The sequence below is a fragment of the Helianthus annuus genome, chromosome 17 (genome assembly GCF_002127325.2).
Source record: "Helianthus annuus cultivar XRQ/B chromosome 17, HanXRQr2.0-SUNRISE, whole genome shotgun sequence".
In the NCBI taxonomy this organism is placed as follows: domain Eukaryota; kingdom Viridiplantae; phylum Streptophyta; class Magnoliopsida; order Asterales; family Asteraceae; genus Helianthus; species Helianthus annuus.
This window is the reverse complement of record NC_035449.2, coordinates 187,276,341-187,297,126: the sequence shown is the minus strand read 5'-3', so window position 1 is coordinate 187,297,126 and position 20,786 is coordinate 187,276,341. Positions and strand designations below refer to the sequence as shown.

The window sequence follows — 20,786 nt, the reverse complement described above, 5'->3', positions numbered from 1 at the left end:
GTTGTATGATCGCGATCTTTCAGGATATGGTAGAGAGTTCGATGGAGGTGTTTATGGACGATTTTTCGGTATATGGAAATTCTTTCGATCAGTGCTTAGTGAATCTTGAGAGGATGTTGAAGAGGTGCGTGGAAACGAAGCTGATGTTAAATTGGGAGAAGTGTCACTTCATGGTGACTGAGGGTATTGTGATAGGGCACAAGATTTCGCGAGCTGGCATTGAGGTTGATCGAGCGAAGATAGATACAATCAGCCAGCTTCCTCCGCCGACTAGTGTGAAGTCGGTTCATAGTTTTCTCGGTCATGCGGGGTTCTATCGGCACTTTATCAAGGATTTTTCTAAAATCACACGCCCCATGACGCGATTGTTGGAGAAAGACATTCCTTTCGTCTTAGACGAGGAGTGCCTTAAGGCGTTTGAGTTTCTGAAGGAGAAGTTAGTGAGTGCACCGATCCTCGTGTCACCTTATTGGAGCTTACCATTCGAGCTTATGTGCAATGCGAGCGATTACGCAGTAGGTGCGGTGTTGGGGCAGAGATGGGAGAATCATTTTCACCCGATTTACTATGCAAGTAAAACTTTGAATGATGCCCAAGAGAATTACACCACCACGGAGAAGGAGTTGTTGGCAGTTGTCTTTGCATTCGACAAGTTCCGTTCGTACCTTGTTCTTTCGAAAACCGTTGTGTTTACCGACCATTCCGCTCTGCGTTACTTGTTTCAGAAGAAGGACACGAGGCCGCGCCTTATACGATGGATTCTGCTTCTTTCCGAGTTCGATATTGAAATTAAGGATAAGAAGGGGGCAGAGAATGTGGTGCCAGACCACTTGTCCCGTTTAGAGGATCCGAGGAGAGAGGAGATTCGTGAGGAGGCGATAGGGGACAGATTCCCTCACGAGTCAATTGATGTTGTTACGGCAGGGGCCGTGGATTTACCGTGGTTTAGCGATATAGCCAATTATTTGGCCGGAGGATTCGTGATGGAGGGTATGCATCGCCAACAAAGGTGAAAGCTTTTGAATGATGCGCGGAAGTATATTTGGGACGAGCCTTACCTTTTTAGGGTAGGAGGTGATCGAGTTTTGAGGAAGTGTGTGAGTAGAGAGGATGGTTGGGACATTATTCGGCATGTTCATGAGGGATTGACAGGAGGACATCATGGTGCGCATGTGACTGCGCAGAAGGTGTATGATTGCGGATTCTTTTGGCCGACAGTAGTAGATGATGCGGCTGAGTTTGTTAGAAAGTGTGATCGTTACCAACGTACCGGTAACATCTCATCCAAGGATGAGATGCCCCAGAATCCTATTCAAGTGTTAGAAGTCTTTGACGTTTGGGGCATTGATTTCATGGGACCGTTTCCATCTTCGAGTGGGAATCGGTGCATCCTCGTTGCGATAGACTACGTTTCGAAGTGGGTGGAAGCTCAAGCTTTACCTACGAACGATTCACGAGTTGTGGTGAGATTCTTGAAGAAGTTATTCACGCGATTTGGTACTCCAAAGGCAATTATTAGTGATCGCGGTACGCATTTTTGCAATACCGTTATGGAGAAGGCATTAGATAGATATGGAGTTACGCACCGCTTGTCTACCGCGTACCATCCGCAAACGAGCGGTCAAGTGGAGAACGCGAATTGAGGTGTGAAGCGAATCATAGAGAAGACGGTAGGGAAGAGTCGAAAGGATTGGTCCGACAAGTTGGACGATGCGTTATGGGCATTCCGCACCGCCTATAAGACGCCATTAGGTACGACGCCGTTTATGATTGTGTATGGGAAGGCGTGCCATTTACCGGTCGAGTTAGAGCATCGGGCTCTTTGGGCACTCAAAACGGTGAATTTAGATTTGACCGAGGCCGCTAGGAAACGATTTTTCCAAATTCATGAGTTGGAGGCGCTTCGTGACGCCGCGTATGATCGTTCGTGGGGCATCAAGGAAAAGTCGAAAGCTTTGCATGATAGAAGGTTACGGAAGTTGAAAGAGTTTAAAGTAGGCGATCAAGTGCTTTTATTTAATTCGAGATTGAAGTTAATTGCCGGAAAGTTGAAGTCGAGATGGTCCGGGCCGTACGTAGTGAAGGAAGTTTTCCCGTATGGTACCGTGGAGTTGTTTGATGAAAAGAATTCGAATTCGTAGAAAGTGAATGGACATCGGTTGAAGCACTACCTAGGGGGTCCCATCGACACCGCCGAAGAGGAAACCGTTCCTCTTTCAGACCCGCCTAGCACCACCGCGTAGTTTCTTGAGTAAAAACTCAAGTGTATAGTTTGTACATTGAGTCGTCGTTCGTGTCGTGTCGTTAGTTAGAGTTTTCGTGTCTTTACGTCGTTTTTCGTGATTTTCGTAGTTTTTTTGCGTCTATTGTGTGTCGTCAAGTATTTTGCAGGTACATTTTCCTTCACGTGGCCGACGTCGACTAACGAGCAGCATCACAGGTACGTTTAACCGTAAAAACGACAAAATAAGGGCCGGGGGTGTTTTGGGAATTAAATAAAATCAAAAACAGCAAATCTGCTGTTTCTGTCAAAAGAGTAGCTAATATTTGCTGTCCAGGCGGCCCGCGTAGACTATTTGTTTACTCTAACGCGGCCCGTTTGGGCTTAAAAGACTTTGAAAAAATATAGGCAATCGCGGCCCGCCACAATTTAACCTAAACATTACGTGGGCCGCCTGAGTCTTGTGTGTCGATAAACATCAGAAAATCCCCAAATTTATCAAATTGAAACCCTAAACCCATCCCTTCTCTACATCCGGCGACCAAAACCCCATTTCCAACACTCACCACCGATCTCCCTCACTTCACCCTCTATACCACCAATCACTACCACCATTCCATCAACCCTGTACCTCCGATTGACCATATCACAGCCACCATTACACCCACCCCACCATCTGCCACTCATTTTTACCTTCACCACCCTCACCGCCCGTACACATCAATTCCACCTTCACCACTACTAATACACCCGGCTCCGACCACCATCTGCTTTCACATTCTATCTCGAGTTGTCGACTACGAGGTATGGTTCCTGCATTACTTTTAATTAGTCATTGTTTGGTGTGTTGAGTCTGTTTGGTCAGTGTATTGGGTCCAGTCGGTTCAAGTTTGTGTCTTTATTGTTGAGTCTCGTGTTTGTGGTTCGGGTCAGTCGGTAAGTTGTGTTTTAGGTCAGGTTTTGTGTTTTGTTTTGCGTCAGGGTCGAGTCAACATTGGGTAGTTACATATATAATTGATTTGTTTTGCTGATTGAGTCAGTAGGTCTGTGTTTTGAGTCCGTGATGTTTAGTTCAGTTTAGTTAGTCCAGTTTTAGTTTCGTTTGTTCGGCCGTATCAAGTCCAGATCAGGTTATTGCTGTAGTTGTTTCAGGTCAGTAGGTTTTTTTGGTCATTTGTTAGTCGAGTCAGTAGAATACAAGTTAGTCCGTGATATATTTGTTTGGTTTATCGAGTCAGTGTCGAGCGAGTCGGGTCTTTAGGAAATATGTGGTTTTAGCGTCGAGTTTGCAGGTCTGTTTAGTCAATCGTCTGTAGTCGTAAAGGTCTGATTTGTTTCAAATCCGTATGGTTATGTTTAACGGATCAGATTTGTTTGGTCAGTTGTTTATTTCAGGAGGTGTGTTTGATATCAAATATAATCAGTAGTTGTTTATTGTGCTAGAAAACATATGTGTAGATTTGTTTTTAAGTAATTGCGAGGGTGCGGGTGGCTCGGGTTGGAGCATTGATTGGTTTGTTTGTTTTCGGGCGAGATAGTGATAGTTAAAGGGGGTGGTTGTTTTGTTTCGCTCAGAAATAAATTCCAGATAGGTCAGGTTTTTAACATGGGTGACGGGGTGTTTTTGGTTTGCGTAACTGAAATATTGCGGATGATTTGGTTTGGGCGTCATAAAACTCAAGTGTGGGGATACAGTTGCACCTTTTGACATAAAGACTTACTTTTTACACAAATCCACGCGCACCGTTTCCGTTGCTTCCACGCTTTCGTTTGAATTGGATGTTTTGTCGGCACTTGGATTGCTCGAGGGCGAGCAAGGTGCCGGGAGGGGGTAAAAGTGTAAATTTTTTGTAGTTTGCGTCTAATTAGTCTTAGTGTCGTCTTTTGCGTCGAAAGCATAGTTTTGCGTCATTTAGGGTTGTTTAGTGTGTTTCGAGTCGTATTTGAGTCTTGCAAGTGTCATTGTGCGTTCTATCGCATCGCTTGATTACTAAACCGCTCCGCTCGTACTCAATCTCCATTCGGGCAAAGTTCGGTTTGTTTTCAAGTCGTTTTGCGATAAGTCACTTGTTTCAAACAACGGCCGCGAACGAAATGCTATACGGCCGTCGTTTGAGTGTATATTATTATTATTATATTATTATATTATAAAAAAATCATAAAAAATTTTCAAAAATTCATAAAAAATCAGAAAAATTCTTAAAAATTCCAAAAAAATTAAAAAACTCAAAAATACTAAAAATAGCTTGTGTTTACTAATTGTTCACCTGTTTTGCACGTTTATTGAATTGTTTGAACAAGATGTCAGGTGAGGGATCTTCATCGGGAGTGAAACGCAAGAGGCGCGGTACTAGAGCTCAGGGAGATGCTCAGGAACAGCCGGCTGATACACTACTTAGAGAGATTACATATAGGGATGACGGGACCCCACATGGTCAGAGTAGTAGGTTAGTGGATAGCCCGTTGTTACGATTTACTGTTGGGTCGGCTGAGTATATGAAGTTTGATACTATTAAGAAGCTGAAGCTGCTAGAGTTTAGAAGGATAGATTGGGATTTGGTTGGTCAGTTGGGGCAGGTTGAGAGGCTGCAGGAGCTATTAGGGCCAAAGTTTAGAATGGCGTTGGATTGTGACGCGCCACAGTATTACGAGCTCACCATGGAGTTTCATTCCACATTTTACTATAGGCATCCAGGGGGTTTTGATGAGCCGGATGTAGTATCATTTGTGTTGGGTAAAAGGATCTTCAACATGAGTTTACCACAGTTCGCAGAGGCAACTGGGTTTTACACAGTTCAGGAGGTCGAGTCTGAGGAGTTTAGGGGTTTGCTGAGGCAGGTAGTGAAGGAGGAGCATGATTACTGTGTGTTGAAGGAGGAGTTAGCGAGGTTTTGGCGCACTATTGCTATTTCACCATTTTCAAACAACATGGTGGCATCGGATATCAGAGATCCTGTTTATAGATTCGTGCACATGATACTGGCATCTACATTGATAGGCAGGCACGAGGGGGATAACAAGGTGAATCAGCACAGTTTGTTTTGTCTGATGTGCATGGTGGAGCGTCGCCCAGCAAATTTAGTGAGCATTCTGGCATGGTCGTTGGTGAGGCCGAAGAAGGGAGGAGGAAAGGCGAGGTTATATGGCGGGCCGTATATTACGATGTTGGCAGCGAATTTGGGTATATTTGCTTATTTCCTCCTGAGAGGATGCGTACAGGACCAGCTCCATCACTTATGGAGCTGAGGAGCTTTCAGATGGCGAGGATAGTTACATACGATGATCCGCCAGTGTGGTCTGAGGTTTTGCCAGCACCACCCTCACCAGATCCAGCTGCCGAAAAGGCAACACATACTAAGATTCCCCAGCGTTACTAGGTGCCACTTCAGAGGCATCAGTTGCCGGCACGAGAGTACCTCGTTAGACAGCCGCAGCCAGAGCCGTTGACGTTAGAGGCAGTTTATGACAGGATGGATAGGTTATCTGATTTAGTGGAGCAGGTGAGGCAGGAGACGCGAGATGGTATGAGAGTGATTATGGATCATTTCCACTTGCAGCCGCCGGCGTCTTGGCAGCCACAGAAGGAGGATCCTGCAGACGGGCAGCAGGGTGGAGCAAGAGGAGCATGAGGATATGCAGCAGTGCTTATGAAGCTTATATCTTTTGTATTTATTTATGCTGTTTTGATCCAATATTTTGGTCTGTACTGATATTATATACTGGTTGTTAGGGTTTTGGGGTTGGTCGATACTTGGATGATTATTGATATTTTGATGGTATATATTATGCTGGTTTGGTATGATTTGAGTGTTAGGTCGTTGTTGGTGCCGCTTCCGTTCACGTGTCCGAGTTAGCACAGATTGCTGAGCGCGTCTGGATTGGAGGGCATATGTGGTATCGACTGGCATACTGACAGTCTCACATATTCATTCAGCTAAGTCGTTCCACTTGTATACTTTGTATATTTTATTTATTTTTCGTTTTTTTTATTTTTTTAGGTTTTAGAAGTCGTGTTTTCATCCTTGCATTAGGGACAATGCAATATTTAAGTGTGGGGATGGGACATTTGCGTCTTAGTATAGTTAGTCGAGTCATAAAAAGTCGAAAAATACAAAAAAATTAAAAAAATATTTCAAAAATCCAAAAATCTAAAAAAAATTAAAAAAATTAGAAAATGTCTTTTGAAATAAGAAGGTTGCAAAATAAAAACGGAAAATGATAGAAAAGTCGGGTTTTTGATCGGGGTCAAATAATAATAATATGAGAGTAAATAATCGTGCGTGTGTCTGGTTTGGGATGCGCGGGTAGGCTTGATTCGGTTTCAGGTTCCTTTGATATTAATTGTACCTAATTGTCGGTCTACTAGTGGGTTCTCATCTAGGGAAAGTGGGGAAATTGAAACCGCCAAAAATAGTATAAGGGATGCCATTATAAGCTAAGATCGTTAGAGTTTTTGGTCATTATCTCATGAAAAAAAAATAATAAATAAATAAATAATCGAGCTAGAAACTGAATGAAAGTAGCCATTCTATGTAGTCTGTGGTTGGGGATAGCGACTCTACAGCCGGATTACCTCTGTAATGTGTGAAATCGACCTTGCAAAGAAAAGTAAAAAAGTACCGAAGCCTATGTAGTCTGTGGTTGGGGATAGTGACTCTACAGCCGGAATGCCTCTGGGATTAGGGAAAGCAACGTCTACGCTCGTAAAAGAATGAAAAAAAAGAGAGAGAAAAAGTGATGAAAAAGAAAAAAAATGGAAAGAATAGATTTGATTTTAAACTCTCTTGATCTTGGTATAAGGCGGTTAGGAAATAACCCAGTGGTGGTTCCTTTTGTCCTATAAGCTAGAGGGGGGAGTAGATGGACTTGCAATTCTTAGCGTGAGACCCTAGGTAGATTGACCGAACTTGAACCTAAATTGCATGATAAGCGCTTGGAACCGGGTTGGGTTTAAGAGGATCATTATACTTGCAATCGTGGCTAACACGAGTGTCGATTTAATAAAATAACTTAAACTTTTGTCCCGATCGACTATTCCGACTATGATTCCGTTTGCACAATTCTTTTTCGAGGACGAAAAACGATTAAGTGTGGGGATATTTGATGTATTGTAAAATACATCTTTATTCGCGTCCGTTTTAGTCGTTAGGTATTCGGTTTTTGTTCGTTTTTAGAATAGAATGTACATACTTTTGAAATTTTGTGTTTTCCGGGTCTTTATAGCCAAAAGGAGCAGAAACGAGTTAAAACCTGGAAAGGCGAAAGGCTGGAGCGGAAATCGAGGAGCTCGGAAGCAAGAACGAAGAAAAAATCAATTCTGGAGCTTCTAGGCGGGCCGCGTAAGTTTAAAGTTGCCTTTTACGCGCCCCGCGTCAACTTAAAAGAGGATTCTGGAGTTTTGAAATCCGGGCGGGCCGCGTGAACTTATTTTCACATATTACGCGGGCCGCGAGAGAGGTTAAAACGTGCAATCCACTCAACAGGCAACGGCTAGTAGGGTTTCTTGGTTATTTAACAACATCATCATCAACAGCCGTAAAGGAGACGAATTTTGGAGTTCCTTGGCACCATTGAAGGCTGTTGAAGCATTCTTGAAGCATCTTGGAGGCGTGGAATCATTCGGGTAACATCTTGGAGCATTCGGGAGTGAAGATTCGGGTTTTATCATCCTTATTCCTTCGTTTTCGTTTGTTTAAACGTGGTTGCACAATGAATTCAGAATATATATTGATTTTGATTATGTTCTTGACCATGTTTTCTGGCTAAACTTCATAAACTACCTAGGCTAATGACAATAGTTAAATAAAGTTTGGTTCTTTATTCGATTTTTGGCGTGGTTGTGGATTTTTCTTGTATTGTAAAAGCTTCGGGAATTTAACTTGGTGCATATGCGTGCTTGGCGATTATTTTATTACTGTTTATTGCTTCGTATAATCCTTGGTGACGGTCTTTATCATATAATAGGGTTGTGCTAGGGTTCTTGATTTAGGTGACGGTCTTTATCACATATTAGATCACTAATCCGTTAGGGTGAAAATCGAGTAAGTAACCTTAGAAGTCATATTCGGTAATTTAATAAAATCAAGTGTTCTGCTAAACTTGTCGCTGTGAGGCTCGAGGTTATTAATAGGTCTCGGTTTGGTTATAAGTCCATAACATTCCATTGTCTATTAAACCAAGATTAAAACCCGTCGTTGCTTTAGACGTTCGCGCTGTGAGGTAGAGCGTCTTATATAGGCACTTTCAAGAAACTAGAGGACTGTGAGGAAATCTAGAAAACCGGTAAGCGTAACAGCCTAGGTGTCACGGCCCCCGGCCCGGTTTGACCCGTTCCAGGAGCCGCGGGACAGAAATCCCGTGGTATTTAATTTAGGCGACAGCGGAAGTATTTTAAAACAGGATCTTTCAATATTTAAAACTGCACGTTTTCATACTTTAGGGATAAAACCCGGTAATTTACAATAAGATGATTTCACTGGGAAATCTTTATTTTTCAAAACATGTTTCTTTATTTATTTACATTGAGCCACTTCTCTAAGCTGGTAGTGCTCCATGACACTTTTCTTAGCTCACAACAGATCACCTGAAACATGTTTGAAAAAGGTTTTGTCAGCGGGAAATACTGAGTGAGTTCATTCAGGTTTTATAAAATGACTCTTAGTTATAAATTACAGCATAAGAGCGATTATAATGGTTTATATCTTATATTTATCTGGCACTATGTCACAATGGTGACATGTGACAATGGTGACGATGGTCATACCACTATTAGGTCAATGAACCCAAATAATGATGATTATCCCTAGTAGGTCAATGAACCTAACTGGGAGAAAATTAGTAATGTGCACAATACCCCACTAGCCAGGAATTCAAGATATCCACAACTTAGTCCCTGTAATTATAACTTTTGAAAATAATTTGGAGTATTGTAAAACAGTTGTAACACCTCGAAATTTTGTGTCCAATAATGTATTAACACGTGTCATGAGTTTACACGTGGCATTAAATATTAAATAAAGGACTAAAGTTGACAAACCTTGAAAGTATGTAAATTCGAGGGTTATAAATGTCAACAAAGGGTAAATATACTGTATAGTAGCCCTAAGAGATGCTTGTACCTTCACACGAATAAATCATGGATCGTACGGAGCGAAACGCGGAAGAAAGTGAGAAATTACAAGCTGCAGGGGTTAACTGTGTCAACATGTTTAATTATACCTCCGAGTGACCCTTTGACGAACCCGAGGCTTTGTAACAGTAAAATACGCTCACTAGAATGTACTATATAAATTTCGCGAAGTTCCGTTTTAAAACGAGAAAGTTATGATCAAATTCGTACGAGAAGGGTTAAAAGTGTCAACAATGAAAGTTAAGGCTTTCCGGATAGTAATTAAATTAACCGGGGACTTGACAGTGCGGGTAAAAGACACGAGGCCCTTAATTGTAAATTAACCGAGGGCCAAATCACAAAGTTACCCCTTCAAACGCGAAAGGTCAGGCTATTAATTACCAAAGATTCGGTTAATCATTACAAAAGATTTAAAAATCTTTGAAAACAGGCCTCAGGCGGCCCGCCTGAGTGGAACACATAAGTTAACGCAGGCCGCGAGCCTATTGCATATACGCGTTCTGATATTAAGATTCAGGCGGCCCGCGTGAGCCCAGTCTGACTCTTAATGCGGGCCGCGTGAACCACCCAGATGCAGAAACTTTGGACAGATGCATGATTTGAGCTTGTGAACGATCATTGCTGCATTAATTGAAGCATGGGCGCCCTCTACATGCCCCCTAGCACCCAGGGCCACCTGCTGATCATCCATGCTCCCTTGTAGGTTGAGTTGTAGTGATCTTGTGCTTGGAAATTCACTATAAAAGGCACTACATTGCACACTAATGAATCACACCTCAAACCTGCATTCTAACTCACTTCTGGAGCTCCAAAGCTTTCCTCTATCATTCTAAGTCGTGCACTAAGCTTCTGTAAGTTGCCTAACCCTTTGTGGTTTCATTTTTCAATAGATTTAGCCTAAAAGTCAATCCGTCGTAATTAACGATTGACTTTGCGATAAATCACTAATAGTCCAGTGGTTTATCGAATCATAGATAGTTATATGATGGTAATCATGTGGGCATTAAACCCCTAAAAGGGCACCATCTGATTCCCACTCTAACTAGATCAAATGTCGAGTCAAACGTGCTTAGAAAAAGTCAACAGAAATGTCATTTTGCGATTTCTTGCATAATCTGTAATGTAGATGATATGTAACCTGTTTGAACACTCATAAAACATGATAATAAGTATATAAACTAGTCTAAGCTTGTTTGATCCGATCATTTATTGTTTTGACCCGGTTCGGAGACGAAAGTCGCAAAAGTTTGACTTTCGCATTGACTTCAGTTCTGACCCGTTAAAGTTTGAAATAGATATGCCTTAGGACTCTCTTAGGACCAGGTTACATGATGGTATAAACCTCTGTGACCGGTTCGTTGTTTGTCCGAGTCTTTTACACATTTCCGTTAAATGCTTAAAAGTTGACCGTAACGCCCTTTTTAAATTAAAACGAGAATTTCGGACACGTGAAAGGATCATGACCTTGGTTACTGATTTCTAAGCATGTCCCTAAAATTTCACGTCAATCCGAGGTCCAGAATATGAGTTATGCTAAATAGCGCAAATTGCGAAACCTTAGTAATTAAATTGCGCAATTAGCATAACGCCTATCTAAACCCGGATTTCGACGCCAAACCTTTTACTCACTGTTGTAAAATAATATTTTGGGATTTTTGAAGATTTTTAATTATTTTTAACCTGCTCATAACCTGCAGTTATGGCAACGGTTCGGTAAATACCGAATATAACCTTTTCGGCCATAACTTGAGTTCTACAAGGTTTTTTGACCCGATTCCAGTTGCTACTGATTTTAAATAATAAATAAAGTATTTTAGACTTTATAAATTGTTCGGGAAACTCAGATTTCCTATAGAACTCTAAAACCTCCTTTATAATCTTTAAAAAGACCAAAATACCCCTACGGGGCATTAAATGAATTTAAACCCGTTACGAGCATTATGGAAGGTATCCTACTGATACCACAACCTCTTTAAGGCATATTGACTTAGGAAAACAGTGTAGGACTCTTACGGTTACCCGTTGCGCCTTTTGCGCGCACGGTACGGCATATGTAACTAGTTTACATAAATTAGCCGATACGGGTCAAACCATATTGTTTTGACCCCAAAATCCAGAGCATGATTATTATGCCCATATAAAACAAGTCTTCAAACTTGTTGGGTCAAAATCACACTCCATTCACGGTTTTCGCCTTTCATGCGATTAAACCGTAACTATCCTTTGAAACCGACCGGTCTAAGCTACGGCAAATATAAAGACCTGTTAGGATTCTAACAGGTTATTTTAAACCTTCGTTCCAGAATAGGAGACCAGTAAAAGCTATCTGTGATTTATTCAATTAAGGATTATACTTGCAAAGGTAAATACTTTTAACTTATTTTCCGTTATACGGGCTTGGGTTACGGTATCTAAAATACCGCTTGGTCGGGCAATTGACCCCAACTCATTAGTAGTTGGGTATTATCAATGTGACCCGTTTAAAAACTTGTTTTGTTGGCTTTAAGCCTTTGGGAGCTTAATGACCATGTCCCGGATATCCTTGGCATCATTGTATAAAATGGCCACGACCTTGACATCCGGGTGTAGGCGTACACTCGGCATTGTGTCTATGATTTAATGGTATAACCGTTGGTTACCCGCTATGGTTGTATGCTATGTGGTGTGTCTATTAATCTTTAACCCGGACTAGATCCGGGCGACCGAACGCATAGTAAACATGTAATTCTTTACAAGATTATATATTTAAATAATTCTCCCAAGAATTTGTGCCTTGTGCATTCAAATCAATTTTACTAAACATTTTACAAAAAGTGTCGGTTGAATGTATTTACCAGTGTAAACTGACGTATTTTCCCAAAAAGATTAAATGCAGGTACTAAACGTAATCGGCTGGCTATAGCTCCTTAGCATCTTAAAGAGTCTCGCAAGCTTTTGATGCCTTGTCTGTTGAACAATACTTTTTATTATTTTGATCCCCTGTGGATACCATTCGACTATTTGTGATACATTCGATATTACAATCAATGGTTGAATTATAATTATCTTTATGCTTCCGCTGTGCATTCATATATTGTGTGGTTTGACTATAATGTTGCCAACTACGTCACGATAATCCCCCACCGGGCCCACCGGTGAGACACGTGGAAATCGGGGTGTGACATGTTGGTATCAGAGCCAACATTGAGTGAATTAAACACTATCCTAATGTGTTTAATCTCAATAACACAATTGCACATACTTGAGTCTAGACAAGAACATAGGACAAATTCGAATTGTTATTCCAGTTTGTCTTTTTATTGTTTATTGTTATTTAAAGTTTTGAAAGCAGGAAATATGCCACCTGTAATCAGACGTGGAAGAGGAGGAAGAGGCAGAGGAGCGATCATTACTCACAATGATCATGAGGCTGGACCTTCGAACACGCGAGCTCCTTCCAGTACAAGGAGTGAAGAACCACAGAGACGAAGAAACCTTTTTGAACCAGCGAGACATTCTACCTCGCATAGCTCAACACCCTCATACCGCCATTCATTCGTCGAGATTCGGAAAATAATCCCAATAACCCTCAACCATCCTTTTTACCTCTACAGCGATCTGCTTCGCACCGATCTTATGGCGATCCTTCACCTTTCTTCGTTGTACAGTTTAACCCGGCGGATTACGTCCAAGAGCCTATAGGGTATAACCCTCTAGGACCAGAGGATCACTTTTCTGAAGATAATGCAGTGGATATGGACGAGGATACAGACCCCGTCGAGCCTGCAAGGGGAACTCCCAATCATCCAATCGAGATCTCGGATGGGTCATCCTTCCATGGAACACCCTACCAAGGTCCCGATAGTTACCAGGCGAGGTTTGACCAATATAATTGGTATTTTACACCTTCACATAATTACTCGCCCCATGAACAACAGCAACAACAACAGGATCCTTCTGAGGATTCGCGGTTCGTGGTTGTTACACCACCACCACCGCCACCGGTTCAACCAGTAATTCCAGATCCGCCAAGGCGTAGAAGATCAGGAGCACGGATGTCTACCCGAGGAGGGGAATTTCATTTCAGCACCCCTCGCCACTCGAGTGCTAGTCACTTTCCGTCAGTACCTGAAGAAGAACCACAATTAGGGGAACCTTCTGGTCACCCTGCAGAGGTGAATTCTGCACCAGTTGCACCACCTCCGCCACCATTCGGATATGACAATCCGATACCAGCGTACGGCGCTTCCACGGCATACAATCCGTTTGAGCAGCCGACTCACACGCACTACAACTATAACTATGATGCCGATCCATATGTGATAGCGGCTAATTATAATGTCCTCCATGGAACCTCTTGGAGAGCCAATTACTCAGCTCATGGGTATCCAATACCCTCTAGACCTCCGGTTCCGCAACCGTCGCAGCAGCCACGTTTTTCTCCACCGGAGCAAGAAGAAATACTCCACCGTTTAAACCGTGTGGAAAGAGACTTCGAACAAGAACGCAAGAGTAATCGTGGATTTCTCAAGGGTCTAGCAAACCTACTGAAGGGAAGGAAGAAACGAGACCATTAGTCTCCTTATGTAATGTTGTATTTACAATTTAGTCCCTGCGTGGACATTTATCGTATTTCAGTCCCTACGTGGACTTATCTTTTAGTCCCTGCGCGGATATCTATCTTGTATTGGTCCCTGCGTGGACTTGTTTTTCTATAAACCTCTGCGTAGGTAGTTATTTATTTAAAAAGTCCCGTTTAGGGCAGCGTGTAATCGTATTTGAAGTTATGGAATGCTATGTTATAAATTTCATTTTTGTTATTACTATATATGAAATAAATCAAAATCAATCCTTTTAAATTTAAGTGCCTAAGTAAAGAATCTTAAGAGTGAAACCTAGCCAGGTGTCTTTTTGGACCCGGCCAAGATGGTAAGACCTGATTAAAAGATTCAGAATTCCAGTTAAGCTCTGTAATCATGTTAATGTTCGTGGCAGATGTGATTCGTTAAAATCGCACGCGTCATTCTTATATAAGAATCCTTTTAAGGATTCCAAGGCCCAAATTAATGATATAATAAATCATGGGTTAAATCATCAATAAAGATGATCATGTATTAAACATCCATTAGTGATGTAGAGCCTACGGGCCGAATTATTAAGCATCCATTAGTGATGTAGTGCCTACGGCCCATAATGATTGTCATATAAGGCAAAAGACAGTGGTGGTCTATGACTCCCTGTCAGGAAGGGTAAAAGGACTACGGTTCAAACCTTCATACCTTGATTCTCTGTAATCTCGGCTAATATTATAAAAACGTCCTCGTGACTAGGCTTTTATGCCACTAACATTATTGTTGTAATTAGGGTAAGTATGTTCAAATCCTAAATAAAAGTGAGTAATAAATTAACCAGATATGGTCTCTGTTACCATGGTTAATGAATTGCCATAAAAGACAATTCCATAATAAACTCCTAAATAAAATTTTCGTTATCTTCTGTAACAGATTCAAGTTACCATGGCTGATCCTAGTGGAGAAAATAGCCACTCGAATGAAGACGAATACGATAACGCCCAAGTTAATTTGACGGGCGTTCAATTAAAAGCTCTTGTCGATAACGCTGTCAAGGCAGCTCTGGATCGACAACATGAAGAATATACTGAATCTCGGAGCCGAACTATATCCAAACCACCCTTAAAGCCGAAAACCCACTCAAAATCCCATAGCAAACCGCTGTCCAAGCCTAAAAAGGACGATGATAATCACTCGTCCAATGAAAACAGTGTCCGTAAAGAAAGGGTATATACTGATGCGTCTCGCGCCAGGGGCTGCACCTACAAGTACTTTGTGTCTTGTAAACCCCGAGACTTCACTGGGGAGAAAGGAGCGGTCGATTGTATGACGTGGCTTGACGAGATGGACACCGTGGTGGACATCAGCGGCTGTGCAGAAAGGGATGTGGTGAAATATGTGTCACAATCATTTAAGGGCGAGGCCCTGGCTTGGTGGAGGGCTTTGGTTCAGGCCACGGGAAAGGTTGTGCTGTACAGCATGACATGGGAGGAATTCATTTCTCTCATCAAGGAGAATTACTGCCCTCAACATGAGGTCGAAAAGATAGAGACTGACTTCCTGTCCTTGGTGATGACAAACCTTGACTGTCAAGCTTACCTAACGAGCTTCAACACGATGTCCCGGTTGGTTCCATATCTGGTAACCCCGGAGCCAAAGAGAATTGCTCGTTTCATCGGTGGGTTAGCCCCCAAAATAAAGGCAAGCGTGAAGGCCTCTCGGCCAGCGACCTTTCGATATGTAGTCGACATTTCTTTGTCCCTCACTCAGGACGCGGTCCGTCAAAGAGCGCTGAGGAACAAGGAGGCTGAAAAGAGAAAGCGTGAAGATGATACTTCACGGAGGTCGGGCAAGAAGCACCGTGGGAATGGTGATAACAAGAGAGGGTCGGAGTCAAGGAAGGATGGGCAACAGTCTGGTGAGAAGCCCAAGTGCAAGAACTGCAAGAGACATCACTTTGGAAAGTGTAGGCTCGATTCAAACTCGCAGACTCAGTCGAGGTCGTATGCTTGCGGGTTGTGCAAGTCCAAAGACCACAAGACCGTGGACTACAAGAAGATAAAAGATGCTACCTGCTATAACTGCAGCGAGAAGGGGCACATTAAAAGCAACTGCCCTAAGTATGCCAAGAAGCCTGAAGAGGCCAAGAAGAACAATGCTAGAGTCTTCCGGATGGAGGCGAAAGAAGCAGTGCTGGATGACAACGTAATCACAGGTACTTTTCTCGTAAATGATATCTTTGCAAGAGTACTTTTTGATTCGGGCGCTGATAAGTCTTTCGTAGATCATAAATTTTGTAAATTGCTGAATATGCCTGTCAAAACCTTAAACGTGAACTACGAGGTAGAGCTAGCAGATGGAACCATAGAAACCGTCTCCACTGTGTTAGATGGATGTGTGATATCCATTAAGAACCACTCTTTTCCTCTATCTCTACTTCCCTTTAAATTGGCCGGTTTTGACCTAGTATTGGGTATGGACTGGTTATCTCACAACCAGGCTCAAATCGTCTGCAACAGAAAGCAAGTGGTGATAAAGACACCATCTAGTGAATCGCTTACCATTCGGGGAGATACCCAGTACGGATTGCCTGAGCAAGTGACTATGCTCAAGGCTTCAAAATGTCTAAAGAAGGGTTGTGTCATCTACATGGCACAGGTGATTATTGAAGAACCTAAACCGAAGATAGAAGACATTCCCGTCATTTCGGAGTATCCAGAAGTTTTCCCTGAAGATCTACCTGGTTTGCCACCAGATAGGCAAGTGGAATTCAGGATAGATATCATCCCTGGAGCAGCACCTATTGTAGAGCACCTTACAGGCTAGCACCAACCGAAATGAAGGAGTTGAGGACCCAGTTGGATGAACTACTAGCTAAAGGTTTCATCAAACCTAGTTCGTCTCCCTGGGGAGCACCTGTCCTGTTTGTTAAAAAGAAGGACGGATCGATGCGTCTGTGCATCGATTATCGCGAGCTTAATAAGGTCACGATAAAGAATAGATATCCCTTGCCGAGGATCGACGATTTGTTCGATCAGTTACAAGGGGCAAGTTATTTCTCGAAGATCGATTTGAGGTCAGGCTACCATCAGCTGAAGGTCAGAGATGAAGACGTACATAAAACCGCATTTAGGACTCGTTAAGGTCACTACGAGTTCCTAGTGATGCCTTTTGGGCTCACTAATGCACCGGCTGCGTTCATGGATCTCATGAATCGCGTCTGCAAGCCGTACTTGGACAAATTCATCATCGTTTTCATCGACGACATTCTTATCTACTCGAAGAACCGAACTGACCATGAGAAACACCTTCGCTGTATTCTCAAGCTGCTACATCGTGAGAAACTCTATGCCAAATTCTCCAAGTGCGAATTCTGGCTACGAGCAGTCCAATTTCTAGGACACGTTGTCAGCGAGCGTGGTATCCAGGTGGATCCCGCTAAAGTAGAGGCTGTCATGAATTGGCAAGAGCCAAAGACGCCTACTGAGATTCGTAGTTTCCTGGGGTTAACAGGATACTACAGGCGATTCATTGAAAAATTTTCAAGGATTGCTGCGCCTCTAACTTCCTTGACCAAGAAGAAGATAAAATTTGTTTGGGGCCCTAAGCAGCAAGAGTCCTTTGATATTCTAAAGCAAAAGCTGAGCAACGCTCCTGTGCTGACGCTACCGGAAGGTACCGAGGAGTTCGTAGTTTACTGCGACGCATCACACACTGGCACGGCATGTGCTCATGCAGAAAGGCAAGGTTATTGCCTATGCTTCGAGACAGTTAAAGGTGCACGAGAAGAATTACACCACCCATGACTTGGAGCTGGGTGCCGTTGTATTCGCACTAAAACTGTGGAGGCATTACCTGTACGGTATCAAGTTTGTGATCTATTCAGATCATAAATGTCTTCAACATCTGTTTAATCAGAAGGAATTAAATATGAGGCAACGCCGCTGGATGGAGACCTTAAATGATTATGATTGTGAAATCAGGTATCATCCCGGCAAAGCGAATGTAGTCGCTGATGCCTTAAGTAGAAAGGAAAGGGTGAAACCCATCCGAATCAATGCCAAGAGCATTGAAGTAAAGAATAATCTGATGGAAAGGTTGTTAGCTGCACAGCGAGAAGCTGTGTTGGAAGCTAACTATCCTAAAGAAAAGTTAGGAGTAACTGAGGAGCAGTTAACTCTTAGCAAGGACGGAATTTTACGGTTGAATGGGCGAATATGGGTTCCTATTTATAGGGGACTACGGGATGTTATTCTCCAGGAAGCCCATAGTTCCAAATATTCTGTCCATCCTGGGGCAGATAAAATGTATCAGGATCTAAAGGCAAATTATTGGTGGATAGGCTTAAAAAAGTCTGTAGCCGCTTATGTAGCCAAATTCTTAACTTGTGCGCAAGTCAAGGCTGAGCATCAAAAGCCGTCTGGCTTGCTACAACAGCCTGAACTTCCTGAATGGAAGTGGGAATGTGTAACTATGGATTTTATTACCAAGTTACCCAAGACGAGGAAAGGAAATGACACAATATGGGTTATAGTCGACAGACTGACTAAGTCAGCTCATTTCTTACCCATCAAGGAGACGTATAGCTCCGACACATTAGCCCAGTTATACGTTGATAAGATTGTAGCCTTGCATGGCATACCTGTGTCTATTATCTCTGATCGGGATACTAGATACACGTCGCATTTCTGGAAGAGTTTCCAGCAATCTTTGGGCACACGTTTGAATTTTAGTACGGCTTACCATCCTCAGACAGACGGTCAGAGTGAGCGTACTATTCAAACGCTAGAAGACATGCTACGTGCATGTGCTATCGATTTGGGTGGTAGTTGGGATAAGAACCTACCACTAATCGAATTCTCCTACAACAATAGCAACCATACCAGCATAAAGGCTGCGCCTTTCGAGGCATTATACGGTAGAAAGTGTAGATCGCCTGTTTGTTGGGCGGAAGTTGGAGATGTCCAATTATCAGGACCAGAGATAGTCTTCGAAACGACAGACAAGATTGTACAGATTCGAGACCGTCTCAAAGCTGCCCGAGATAGGCAGAAGAGTTACGCGGATCCAAAGCGTAAAGATTTTCACTTCGAAGTATGTGAAAAAGTGTTACTTAAAGTATCACCCTGGAAGGGGGTGATGCGTTTCGGTAAGAAAGGCAAACTGAGCCCGAGATACATAGGACCTTTCGAGGTTATCGAACGGGTCGGGTCAGTTGCCTATAAGCTAAACTTACCGGAGGAGCTTAATGGAATTCACAATGTGTTCCACATCTGCAATCTAAAGAAGTGCTTCGCTGATGAATCATTGGTGATCCCACACACAGATGTGCATATAGATGAGAGCTTGAAATTTGTAGAGGAGCCTTTGTCGATTGAAGATCGACAGGTAAAGAAGCTTCGAAGGAAGCATGTACCTATAGTAAAGGTCAAATAGGATGCCCGTAGAGTTCCCGAATTCACGTGGGAGGTTAAAGCCACGATGAAAGAGAAATACCCTTATTTGTTTGAGTAAATCTCAGGTCGAGATTTATTTTAAGGGGGTGAGAATGTAACACCTCGAAATTTTATGTCCAATAATGTATTAACACGTGTCATGAGTTTACACGTGGCATTAAATATTAAATAAAGGACTAAAGTTGACAAACCTTGAAAGTATGTAAATTCGAGGGTTATAAATGTCAACAAAGGGTAAATATACTGTATAGTAACCCTAAGAGATGCTTGTACCTTCACACGAATAAATCATGGATCGTACGGAGCGAAACGCGGAAGAAAGTGAGAAATTACAAGCTGCAGGGGTTAACTGTGTCAACATGTTTAATTATACCTCTGAGTGACCCGTTGACGAACCCGAGGCTTTGTAACAGTAAAATACGCTCACTAGAATGTACTATATAAATTTCGCGAAGTTCCATTTTAAAACGAGAAAGTTATGATCAAATTCGTACGAGAGGGGTTAAAAGTGTCAACAATGAAAGTTAAGGCTTTCCGGATAGTAATTAAATTAACCGGGGACTTGACAGTGCGAGTAAAAGACACGAGGCCCTTAATTGTAAATTAACCGAGGTCCAAATCGCAAAGTTACCCCTTCAAACCCGAAAGGTCAGGCTATTAATTACCAAAGATTCGGTTAATCATTACAAAAGATTTAAAATCTTTGAAAACAGGCCTCAGGCGGCCCGCCTGAGTGGAACACATAAGTTAACGCGGGCCGCGAGCCTCCTGCATATACGCGTTCTGATATTAAGATTCAGGCGGCCCGCGTGAGCCCAGTCTGAATCTTAATGCGGGTCGCGTGAACCACCCAGATGCAGAAACTTTGGACAGATGCATGATTTGAGCTTGTGAACGATCATTGCTGCATTAATTGAAGCATGGGCGCCCTCTACATGCCCCCTAGCACCCAGGGCCACCTGCTGATCATCCATGCTCCCTTGTAGGTTGAGTTGTAGTGATCTTGTGCTTGGAAATTCACTATAAAAGGCACTACATTGCACACTAATGAATCACACCTCAAACCTGCATTCTAACTCACTTCTGGAGCTCCAAAGCTTTCCTCTATCATTCTAAGTCGTGCACTAAGCTTCTGTAAGTTGCCTAACCCTTTGTGGTTTCATTTTTCAATAGTTTTAGCCTAAAAGTCAATCTGTCGTAATTAACGATTGACTTTGTGATAAATCACTAATAGTCCAGTGGTTTGTCGAATCATAGATAGTTATATGATGGTAATCATGTGGGCATTAAACCCCTAAAAGGGCACCCTCTGATTCCCACTCTAACTAGATCAAATGTCGAGTCAAACGTGCTTAGAAAAAGTCAACAGAAATGTCATTTTGCGATTTCTTGCATAATCTGTAATGTAGATGATATGTAACCTGTTTGAA

General features: G+C 42.5%; 2 protein-coding genes across 2 annotated transcripts; both read left to right on the top strand.

The window, feature by feature from the left end:
• The first annotated feature begins 1,766 nt into the window (after positions 1–1,766).
• On the top strand, positions 1,767–2,141 carry LOC110925401. Its single transcript, XM_022169356.1, has one exon. The coding sequence runs from the start codon at positions 1,767–1,769 to the stop codon at positions 2,139–2,141; it is 375 nt and encodes a 124-aa protein (XP_022025048.1).
• Positions 2,142–2,700: 559 nt separating this feature from the next.
• On the top strand, positions 2,701–5,875 carry LOC110923397. Its single transcript, XM_022167499.2, has 2 exons — positions 2,701–3,025; positions 4,522–5,875. The coding sequence occupies exon 2, from the start codon at positions 4,523–4,525 to the stop codon at positions 5,465–5,467; it is 945 nt and encodes a 314-aa protein (XP_022023191.1). The 5' UTR covers positions 2,701–3,025; position 4,522; the 3' UTR covers positions 5,468–5,875.
• The last annotated feature ends 14,911 nt before the right edge of the window (positions 5,876–20,786 follow it).